Consider the following 12,366-nt stretch of genomic DNA (forward strand, 5'->3'; position numbering starts at 1 on the left):
TTCTCCCTTCAGTTTGTTCAGTTAGGATTTAAAAATGAAAGCTAGAAGCTGATTGGTTGCCGTGCTCAGCTGCCCTGGATTCTATCTTTTGATCAATCCCCCTCACAGACCAATCTACTGACCAATCCATACCAAGCCTAAACACCTCCTTTAAATATACAACAATGGGATCATAGGTATTCTATGTAGCTCTTGAATGAGTTCAGGTAAACACAGGTAATACCAGACAAGCCCCTTTACAAAGACACAGTCAAAGTATACACTTCAGTACTGGGTGCTGACGTCACAGGTAAACAATAAAACTTGAACTAAACGTATTTTGGTGATCGCGTCTTCCCATACACCCTCCAATCAACAAACCCGCCCCTGATAATGAGAAGTCATACCTGCCGCAGCTAGTGGTCCCAGAATCTACCATTCCACAAATCAAGCAGCAGATCCCCCCTAACTCTGGCTGCTGCAGATCTCCGGCCTCCTCCAGCGCAGATTATTACTTACAACATGGCGAGCTGACGTCTACAGCACACTGAAGCAACCTCGTGATTTGTCATTACCCGTGTCACTCATCCGATTTCAGCCGCTGATAGGAGAGGGGGCGGGACTTGTTAGACAAGACAGTCAGCCCCTTATTCCTTCCTGTAAACACGGGGGCGTGGCCGAAAAAATAACATGACGACGTATTATTGTACATGACGTCAGATCAGACAGCAGGCACGTAGGAATACCGTGATCATCAGACAGGCAGGGAGTTCATAGACGAGGGTGACAAGTGAGAGGATGTGGTAGCAGTAGTGCAGAACTGTGATTATTGCGGGGTTCTTGAGACCGTCCCTGACATTGAAAGGCTGTCCTTGATTTGCAGTATAACCTGCACAGAATTCTCTAATTCTGCCTATCATGTTCATATTTTATCATGTAGTTAGGATATCCAAAGCATCCTTTGCATGAAAAACGTGACCCATGTGTTATTTTGTTTTAGATCTCAGAACTGGCAGATGATTGGATGATCAAAACAGATCTCAGGAAAAAAATCTTAACCCTTGCAATAGGGCTACCCCCACACTGCAAGGGTTAAGTGCTTGCTTTTGTCTAAGTTCAAAATAACAAAGTTATACTTGCCCTAACCTTGGAGCCAGCCGACTGTGACAGCGCTCCCTCCAGCCTGTCTCCTCCTTCGCTGCAGCGATGGTATGTCTGGCGGCATCCTCACATCCAATACACTGTGTATAGAATGCAATGACTCAAGGATCCTTAGATCACTGCAGAGGAGGGGGAGCGAGGCGGAAAGGACCAGTCTAAAGGTGCCCATACACTGCACGATTCTCGTACGAAAATCGCGGGAAATCCCGTGATCGTACGAGAATCGTGCAGTGTATGGAAGGCGTGCGACCGTTTCTACTGTACGGTCGCACGTCTTCCGTCGAACCAGCAGGCTAGAAAACCCGCCGGGAATCTTACGATTCTCGGCAAGTTAGTGGCCTACTGGTTCGACAACTGCCGAACGGGCCGGTGTGCGCACGCAGCCCGTTTGCAGTCATCGTAAGCCCGCCCCTCAGGGGGCGGGCTTGCGATGATCGCAAGTACGATCTGCCTGTCCAAGATGGGCAGATCGTACGTTTTTTTAAGTACTTTACAACCCTCGCAAGACAAAAGTCTTGCGAGGGTTGTAAAGTGTATGGGCACCTTAAGAGCAAGCCGGCTCCGATCTGTTGGGTATAACTTAGACACAAACAAGCATTTAACCTTGCAGTGAGGCAAGCCTCACTGCAAGGGTGAAGATTTTTTTCCACCAGAGTTCTTTAAAGTTAGCATAGTGTGACCTAATTCACCGAGCTAAGTGATATGTCACTTTGCAAAAACTATTTTTCGCTTAGCTTAAAGCAGCCTTTCTCATCCACAGTGCTTTCTGGCTTCCTCAAGATGAGCATGATCCAGCCTTTCCATGGCGCTGGCAGGATGGCCACCAGCTACGTAGCCCCAAATGACGCTAACTCAGGGAGGGTGGGATCCAAACCTGCACCGCCTCTCACCCTCTGCCATGCTGTGATGGTAGGACTCTGATGTGAAGGGGGACCGAGGACTCTGATTTGAAGGGGGAAATCTGATGTGAAAAGGGCTCTGATGTGAAGGGAGGACTGAGGACTCTGATGTAAAGGGGGAACTGGTATGTGAAAGGGACTCTGAGGACTCTGATGTGAAGGGGGAACTTTGATGTGAAAGGGGCTCTGATGTGAAGGGAGCACTGAGGACTATGATGTGAAGGGGGAACTCTGATGTGAAAGGAGCTCTGATGTGAAGGGAGCACTGAGGACTATGATGTGAAGGGGGAACTCTTATGTGAAATGGGCTCTGATGTGATGGGGGGACTGAGGACTCTGATTTGAAGGGGGAAATCTGATGTGAAAGGGGCTCTGATGTGAAGGGAGGACTGAGAACTCTGATGTGAAGGGGGAACTGTGATGTGAAAGGGGCTCTGATGTGAAGGGAGCACTGAGGACTCTGATGTGAAGGGGGAACTCTGGTGTGAAGAGAGGACTCTGATTTGAAGGGGGAAATCTGATGTGAAAGGGGCTCTGATGTGAAGGGAGCACTGAGGACTCTGATGTGAAGGGGGAACTCTGATGTGAAGAGAGGACTCTGATGTGAAGGGGAGACTGAGGACTCTGATTTGAAGGGTGAAATTTGATGTGAAAGGGGCTCTGATGTGAAGGGAGGACTGAGGACTCTGATGTAAAGGTGGAACTCTGATGTGAAGGGAGGACTGAGGACTCTGATGTGAAAAGGGCTCTGGTGGTGGTGTTTTTTTCATGGAGTCTCCCCTTAAAAAGTATTACATTTTAGGCTGGGGTGCCTCATGATTTTGCATGCTTTTAAGGAGTGCGATGACTTGATAAACTTTGGCCTAAACTGTATTTCCACTTTTGCAGCCAAGATATGTTTGTTATGTGTTCCTGTTCACAAAGCTTACCTCAAAATAATTAGAAAACAACATTTTCTAACTTTCAGATATTTCTGTGTAGCGGGCCTACGGGCAGACCTCAAGCTAATGTGGACATTCTCAAAGTGAGAGGAAAATCACTGTATGCTGACCTGCCGCAATTAGATCTTCCTCCTTCTCCCTTCAGATCCTCAGTATACCTATAGGTGGAAGTGCAGCTCCTGCTAATCTTCCGTGCCCACTATGGCTGCAGCACTGAAGGTCTCCTAAACTTCAACCCTGCCGTTGGATCTCCATCCCCTGGGGCCATTCGCTTTCTGATTGTCCAGGAGGAGTAGGGGACAGATATGCATCTGCAGTGCGGAGCTATAAAAGACCTGCAGAGCTGTAGCCAGAGCGAGCACGGAAGTTCAGCGGAAGCTAGACATGCACCCGCAGGTATACTGAAGATTTGGGGGAGAAGGAAGATCCAATTATGGAAGATCAGTATAGAGCAAAGGGCCTCTACAACTTACTCAACTGCAGTAACTGTATTGTGGGCAGAGTTGGGTTTCTCTTTTTTGGTCTCACCAATTGGACTGGCATAGTAAATCCCTTATTGATTGTCCCAGCCAGGTGCAGCATGTGCTGGGTGAAAGTCTCTTCTGTGCAGCCTCTAAATAGGCTTTATGAGGCAATTCCCATTCTGGTGGTTTGGGGGAATTGACAAACTGAACCTTTAAACAATCTCTGTGATTTTGGCAGCTTTATCTCTTGTGGTAAGTCTTTGGAATGCACACCCTGTGTTTAGTTCCTGTGTACTGTCTCAGACTTATCCTACTGTGTGAAAGCTCTCCGACTCTGTGGCAGCGGCAGTGATATCATTTCCCTAGTCTTGAGCCACTGGGTGCACCCTATCTATTGGACGCCTTAGTTAAAATGGTGCTGGGACCGCTGGACATTATGGCGCATGTGTAGCCCAGGAGTAACATCATCGGGGGCCTCTCTGGATGCCGGTGAAATTGTGCATGCTCAGCAGGATGCAGACATAATTGGGTGGTGCCCCTTCCACCATCAATTTATGCTTCTGGTAAATCTTTGCACTTTAGTTTTATTCTCAGCATTTTGGTGCACTATTGCTATGCATTTTCTGCTGCTCATGTCCCTATTTCTTTGCATCCTTTGTAAATCCTGCTTTTCTGTCTGCCTGTCCTGCTGTCCTCTTTTTGCTATGGATAGTACCACCCAGTCAGACCACCAACTGTGTTGGTAAGGGATCAGGTAAGTAGTGAAGAGTTTATTTTTTTAAAGAGTATACTGTTGATATCTGTCATAACTTTTGATAGCCCTTCAAGAGTCAAAATAAGTTCACGGTCTCTTTGCTGTGCAGGTTCCAGAAATTAATGCAAAACCTCATTTTGCTACCGTCACTCCTGCAAAAGCTGTTCTTTGTCTCGGCACAGTACCTCAGCAAGATGCCATATGCACTTAGCGAATTGTTGGAAATGCAACAGCCTATGCTGATATGTACTGATTTGTATTACTGACATTCACAGATGTAATATTGTCTTTTAAACACTAGATGTTGCTGTGGTGCAAAGCTTGTCTATGCTACTCTGTATGCTAGTTTTTCTATATGCATGCTTCTATCTATGATCTATATGTTTCCTGCATGATGCTGTATACACAGATGTAATGTCCTCCTAAGCAAATAAAACTTAATCCAGCATTCCTCAAGATCAAGTGCTTTATCTAATCACATAACCAACATGAATAATAGATGCAGTGATAGAGAGAGCTCTACCAGAAATACTAGTATGCCTAGCATGACACAATGAAGTTGCAAAGGCAAAGGAATCACTATAATACAGAGGTTGCCAGAGTCAGTTATAAAGTCGATACAGGAGGTATCCACCATGCAACAAGAGATTGAAGGGTTAATTCAGGACAGCAGAAGCCACACAAGAAGCCATGTATCAACAACAGACTGGGCAAACTATACTCTTTAAAGAGTCAAAGGTTAATTCACTTGTAATTACTCTCCTAGTTGATGTTTTGCTGATGATGAGACTTGCGACGCATGCTATTCTGGCTATAGAAGAAGTTCTGACATTCAAAGGTGCTCTAGACCGCAAGAAGGCATACAGTATACAGGGGCAGGAGATGCTTGTAGGCCAGCAGTAACCATAGCAGCGGTTGGAAGAGCAATTACAAATTAGAAAAAAAGATTGAAAGAGTGCTAATAAAAGATGTAGCAGGGGATCAAATAATAATGTCTGCTAAAATTACCAGGCAACTTTGTGGCAGAAGGGTCAATAGATATCATTAGATGTTAAGCCAGAGTCATGCTAGCTTCCCTATGATGGTTTAAACCTCTTTGGAAGCAAAATAGAGTCTGCAATGATGAAAGTGACAGGAGGCCACTCTGGCCTGGTCCCAACACACAGGAACCAAAGACATCAGAGAAGATTGTCTGACAGGTGCCAGCTTCCAGATAGCTACAAATAGGCAAAAGTCCATAGACCAATCAAAGACTATAGGAGTAACTGGAAGAGTATGCAGGTGTCTCTGCTCAAATTGCAAAAGAACAAGAACCCCTTCCACTTCAGAGCAGCAAAAGTACTCTTGTGGTTGCGCCTCCCCAGATAGTGGCAGTTGGTACCAGGGTAAAGCTCTTTGCACATGTCTTGTCGGAAAGAGTTCAATCAAGATCCATGGACCATTCCCACCATCTCTGTAGGCCACCATTGGAGGCTAAAGAGAAAATATCTTACCACTCATTTCCAAGAGACAAGCATACCCCACTTATGGAAAATAAATTAATTTTACAGGAGTATATAGTAGAGATGACACAAAAAATGGTGTTCATGTGTCAGTCTCAGACTCCTAAAGGAGCAGAAGATGGCAGGCTGGCTATTGGCTATGGAATCTGCCCACAGAATGCTGTCAATCACAAGGGAGGAGTGTCATTGGTTGCTAAGAGGTGCCATTGTCAAAAGTGCATCCTTAACTTTGGTTCACTACTTAGTAACAGACCTAGAGCAAGTATTATTCAGGTGTCCCTCTACTTCATTGGCTGCATTTTCCAGTAGTGTACCACATAATAAAGAAGAAATATGAATGACAGCATATGGAGTTTGTACCTTCAAAGTCAGTAATGGAAGCTCCAATCCCTAAACCCTAATGCTATACTAAAGTTTCCATGAAAATCTTACCCTATAAAAGAAGTGTGTACATACTTACCTTTCCTAACACCCTGTTCTAGAGAATGCCGCTTCTTGCAGAGAAATGGTCCCCCGAAGTCTTCTTGGAAACCGACACACCTTGAAGTGTTGTTCCCCACTGGTTGCTATGCAGTTTCTCAGCAACAGAGCAGCATTCAGCAGAGCAAGGGGAAGGAAAGGGATGGATGTACACTTTTCTTTTGCAGGGAAAGCTTTTCTTGAAAACTGTATTTAAAGTGTATTTCCACTTTTATAGACAAATTTGGATAACATCTACCTTAAAATTTGTATATGCTCTGTGGTATTGTGTGGCAATCCCACTGTAGAATTGGATGTGATGAGCACCTGGGACTCTCAGCCAGATGGGCTGAGATGTGTCAGGAAACAAGGGATTGTCTGGATTCTGCTTGGAATCCTGGACCTGGGAGGTTTCAAGGGGATTCTGGAGGAAAGATGAGATCCCCAGGCCTAGATCCAGGCTTTAGCAGTGGCCAGCACCCGATGATTGCACAGGTGTGCACAACCCTTAAGGAAAGGGTGCAGGCTAGGGGAATTAGCGCCTACTGGGAAAGAGGAACAGAGCGTGTTCAGGTGTCAGGAGAACGCCCCCCAGAAGTCAGAGAGGAGTCAGATGGTGAGTGTGCTAGAGGCACACTAAAGGTGGCCATACACTTTACAACCAACGTACGATCTGCCCATCTTGGACAGACAGATCGTACTCTTGATCATCGCAAGCCCGCCCCCGAGGGGCGGGCTTTCTAATGACCGCAATGCTGAACGGGCAGTGTGCGCACACCGGCCCGTTCGGCATTTGTCTCCCGAGCACTGTTCAAACCAGCCGAAAATCGTACGATTTTCGGCTGGTTTTCTAGCGTGCTCCTTAGACAAAAGATGTGCGACCGTACAGTCGAAACGGTTGCACGTCTTCATTCACACTGCATGATTCTCGTACGATCGTGGGATTTCCCGCGATTCTCGTACGAGAATCGAGCAGTGTATGGGCACCTTAAGACAGCCAGGGAGGCTGGGAGAGAACTGGTGAGGCTAGGAGAGCCGTGAGCCTGAGGGGCCACCAGTACAAGTGTGGGACAGCACTTCAAAGAGGACCAGTGGGTCAGAAGTGCCAATGTTTAAAGTGTAAGCCAGGAGGCTATTCTTGTGTTGCTTTAAAGCCTTTCATGAATTATGCTGACAACCCCTGCGTGGGTATCCAAGATGCATTTATGAACTTTGTGTTGAAATAAAGTGGGCTACCGAGCCCTTAAACCGAAGATATTGCGAGTAGACTGCATTCTTAAGCGCTCACCCTATGTGCTAATATCCCCGAACATCACAGCTCCCATTCACATAGCAAGCCTTAACAAAGGGTTCTAAATCTCAAGGTTAGTATTCTGCATTGTATGTTAATGAGAGGAGACATATTCTGTCCCCAGTTGGTCCCTATGAAATAGTTCAGAATAGCTTTCAGTCCTGTGTATAATCCTCCTCCAAGGAAATTACTACAAAATAAAAAATATTTTTAGATAAGCTGTGTTAATGGGAACACATAACAAGCATTCAATATATTGGGGGTTTCTCAAAGTTGACTGCAAAAGTGGAACTTGGGCATATATGCGTTGCATCATGGAAAATAGATCGGTTACATTTTCTTATATATTGATGTGGGTTGAGGGCCCCATAGAAGTCAATATCAGTGCATGAAAATGCATGATACATGCGTTTTCATGAGCTGCAAATGCATGGTAACTGTGACCCACCACTGGTAACAGACCATGGGCTCTTACCCTAGCTATGTTTGGTTATTGATACTGAACACATCATTTGAGAAACTGCACAATGAAAACCTGCACTCCATACAGCCCTGCAACCAAGTTGAGTAGGGTGGTGCTCCAATTTCGCTCCCATGATGGACTACAATCTCAATACAAATTAGTAAACTAAACATGACATTGTAGTCCAGCATGGGAGTGAGCCTTGAGCGGTGACTACTTTACAACACACACAGGGACCATGGGGAACAAAGTAGCCACCCTCCAGAAGGAAGGACAGTGTCAGCACCAATTCAGAGATGATTTGAGGATCAATAGTCAAGTGATACACAAAAAGATACATTTTTGACAATAGTTACAGTACTTGCATGTACTTTTAACTCCTTTTGTTAAGGGCTTGTTCACACCATAAACAGTGCGTTCCAGAGCGGTCAGCTGCTGGAACGCATCCCAGCCGGCTTCTTGCGTTCAGGGGCGTAAGGGGGCATTGAAGTCAATGGCACCACAGTCACGCCCCCCACCAACACCAGAATGTGTGGCACATCAATGCCTGTGTACCGGTCAAGTGCAATCTAAAAAAAATGCTGCATGCACTATTTTTTCAGATTGCACTGGACCAGAACGCAGGCACTGTCAATGATGCCATTGACTTCAATGCACCACCACGCCCCTTCCCGCAGGTAGCCGGCCGGGATGCGCTCCAGTGCATGGATGCACTCTGGTGCATCACCTCCTCTGAAAAGTCAGGCACTCGGTCAGCAGTTGCAGGAGAGAGGAGGGGACCCGGCGGCATACTTTATCCCATCGGATGAACTTCCCCTCCTCTCTTTGCTGGAATCCATCTCTAAAATGGATGCCGGCAAGTAAGCACGTGTGACGTTCCAGCGGCTCCTCTGGGTGACACCACGCTTGGGGACTCCCCTGGTTCCAGTACAATGGTTAATTTTGTTTCTGTTTAGAGTTGTTCTTTAACTATTGAGAGCTGGTGACTTCTTCTTGTTGTCTCCCTAAAGTGGACACAGACAGCAGAAAAGACCTGACAGGTGTTCTAATCCCTCCACTCCATACGAAACTTAAAAAAAAGTTTTGACTTCATGTGCACTTTGACGAAAAGCACAGATTTATCTATTTTTAACCATTCCCCCTAGAATACAGTCCTAGTGGCCCCCGAACTCCGCGAAACGTTTTCTGTAAGAGCGCATTACATCCCATCACCGACTAGTGTTTACAAAGTGCCGAGAGTTCGGGTCCAACAAAGTACAGAAGTACAGCGGCAACGTGATACACAACCCGGAAGTTGGATAAGGCGTGTATCTCATTGGCTGGTGAACTAGATGGGGGCGTGCAGTTCGTGCTTGTCATCAATGAGCGACTTTGCTGCAGACTTTCTATTGGACGGAAGGTAGCAGGAGCATCACCGTTGCCAGGGTTACAGGAGACCTCGGGGTGGTGACATTAGGTAGAGCGCGCGAGTGTGGAAAGAGCGGGATCTGTGTTCAGGTATTGGGGTGAGTGATGACGGGGTCTGTTCTCACAGCTTTCCTCCTCCAGTCTTCTGTTTTTACCACATGGCTCCCCCTCTCTTATCGTACGACTGTTCATAAGGGATAGAGCCATCGTTATAGGTGTCCTGCCTTCCATACAGAAACTAGGCATGCCCTATCAATGATCTCACAGTGGTGGGGACCATTCTGGGGGCTCAGCTGATCACAGCCTATCATTGCATTACAACCAGTTCCATAAAGCAGAAGCTAAAGTTACAAGTACCAGTTCAGGCCGCCATGGATGACCAAAGGAACCCTCATATTTTCTATGGGGGCCAGTCACACTTATGTGTTGTGCTGCAGGGTGACTTTCAAAATGTTGAAGGTGCTACATAGTGTGTCTGCCATAGAGCTCCATGGTGTGCGTGAAAAATACACGGAAGCCCCCATTCACATGTGTGTAGTGTCATATTGCATGTTGTGTTTATACATGTTTGTTGTCCGTATGGCAGCCTATTCATTTCAATGGGTTTCCCAGGTGTGGCAAAGAAGCTCATGCACCTTTTGGAGCTTTGCGTGTCTGTATGTTTGTTGCGCCTTTATGGTTATCGTCCCCATCGCGTGGGCATTATCTCTGAATTGGTGCTGACACAGTCCTTCCTTCTGGAGGGTGGTTTCTTTTGTTTCCCATGGTCCCTGTGTGTGTTGTAAAGTAGTCACCACTCCAAGCTTACTCCTATTATAGACTAAAATCTCATGTATAGTTTAGTCATTTGTAGTGAGATTGTAGTCCATCACAGGACTGAGCTTGGAGCGGTGGCTACTTTATAACACACACAAGGCTTCTGTAGAAATTGATACTTTTTTGGCAACAGTGGTGTTTTTCTGTGAAGGAAAACTAAATGATACTTGATTGTGGAGACTTCAGTCTTCAATACATAAAAATGTAACTAAGCGAATGTAATGCATTTATTTGTAATGACCGTTATGTACTTTCTTATTTTAAGGTGAGAAGAGAAAATGTCCTGTGATAGTCAACATGTTGAAGATATTCACAATGCCCTGTCTGTCATGCAAAAAACTTTGGAGTGTCCCATATGGTAAGTTATGGTGCCCTTTTGAATTTTTTTTTTCCTTACCTGTCCAACAAGGGCTGTATTTTTAGGGGGTAAGACCTAAGGGGATTGCTACGTGTAGGGTATTTGTAGGTAGAGTGTTAATTTTAATGTAAGTTATGCAAATATTCACTATTGTTATTCTCCTCTTAAAACAAGTATTTGGCATAATGAAGAAATGTTAAATGCAGAATGGAGATTTAGGGCCAGTTCACACCACATCCAGTGCGTTCTTGCATGGTTTGTGACTGGAACGCATAATAAAAGCTTCCTGCATTCTGCGGCAGGAGAGGGCATGGTGCTGCCATTCATGTAAAAGGTAACGCAGCCACGCCTTCTGCCTGCAGTGTGATCGCCCACACTGGAACGCGTGGAACAGCAGGTGCAATCACAATAAATAGTGCATGTTGCATTGTGCCCCCTCCTGCCCTAGAGTGCGGGAGGCTTTAATTATGAGATCCAGTGTGTTCCGGCCACTAATCGTGCCGGAACGCACTGGATGTGGTTTGAACCAACCTTTACCTCCTTTCACTAAAAATCACCCCAGTGTGCAGCTCTGCATGCTGTTATAAATCTATCTTACATTTCATTAGTTAAATTTAAAAAATCTTTTTTGCTTACAATTCCTGTTTTTCATTTCTGGTCCTCTTAGGCATTAGTGATGTAGCCCATGCCTAAAGAGATGCATCCTGGGAAGCTTAAATCAGCAGAGCATTGCTGGGAAATCTCATTTGTAATCTCACGAGATCTCAGGGAAAGGCATTTTCCTCCCCTGAGAGGATGTGCATAGTCACATGTCCTAGTCACATGTCCTAGTCACATGTCCTAGTCACATGTCCTAGTCACATGTCCTAGTCACATGTGCCAATTTTCAGGAAGTAAAAGGAGATCTAGTAATCTGCCCTCAGTAAACATGGCCACTGTCGAAAGACTGGGGAAGACAAGAGAAATAAAGTATGCAAAGCATACAAAGCTGGCAATGATCTAGAAGTATGTGTTTGTAGTTTGCCATTACTAAACATTTCTAAAGGTGTCTTTGTTGTCATTTTTAAGATAAGGTGGAAGTTCCTCTTTAACTAAAGGCACAAATGTCAGGACTTGTCATTTTTTATTTAACAATGTTGCATATTTGTTTAACAGTGCTAAATATTGAACAACATTGCCCATCTGTGTGTACGTGTGGATCTCCTTGCCTCAATATTACACTCTGCTGAAAACAAAAGTGATATTCTATATCCCTCGTGCCCGATATGTGGCTTGCAGGCATCATATACCCCAGCAGCACTCCTTGTGTAGGTTGCTGTGCTCCAGATCTTGTGTTCTGGCAGCTGTGTTGGACTTTGTACGGTACCACTGGATGTCAGTTCCCATTCTGCTTCAGCACATTCTGTTGCAATGCCGAGAAGGTGTTTTGACATTGTATTTGAAAGGTCGGTGCCGTGATGTCATTGGCCCCCTAGAGCTACCTTTTCCTGTAAGCAGCACATGCATTATCTGACTCTCTCCTCCACATTGTGTGAGCCTCTCTCACCATTCCCATTTGTAGTGTTGTAGAGAGCAATCTGAGTCTGATAAATCTCATCGCACAAAGGGCAGGCAGTGTTATAACTCACAATTGATAATATCACTTACTAATGTTGTGACAACCCTTGTTAAAATAATGTGGTGAAAGCAAGGCAGAAGGACAGAGCCTCTCTCACCATTCCCATTTGTAGTGTTGTAGAGAGCAATCTGAGTCTGATAAATCTCATCGCACAAAGGGCAGGCAGTGTTATAACTCACAATTGATAATATCACTTACTAATGTTGTGACAACCCTTGTTAAAATAATGTGGTGAAAGCAAGGCAGAAGTACAG

The 12,366-nt window shown here is 45.4% G+C and overlaps 1 protein-coding gene across 1 annotated transcript in view; it reads right to left on the reverse strand.

The window, feature by feature from the left end:
* The window catches only part of NBR1 (NBR1, autophagy cargo receptor), a 62,010-nt gene extending 61,590 nt beyond the window's left edge, over positions 1-420 (reverse strand). The window contains exon 1 of the mRNA XM_018555260.1: positions 387-420. Within this exon, the coding sequence (XP_018410762.1) occupies positions 387-418 (32 nt within the window). The 5' untranslated portion in view covers positions 419-420. The remainder of the gene's footprint in view (positions 1-386) is intronic.
* Between the last annotated feature and the right edge of the window lie 11,946 nt (positions 421-12,366).

The sequence above is a fragment of the Nanorana parkeri genome, unplaced genomic scaffold (assembly GCF_000935625.1).
Source record: "Nanorana parkeri isolate BGI_ZX_2015 unplaced genomic scaffold, ASM93562v1 scaffold190, whole genome shotgun sequence".
NCBI classification, from domain to species: domain Eukaryota; kingdom Metazoa; phylum Chordata; class Amphibia; order Anura; family Dicroglossidae; genus Nanorana; species Nanorana parkeri.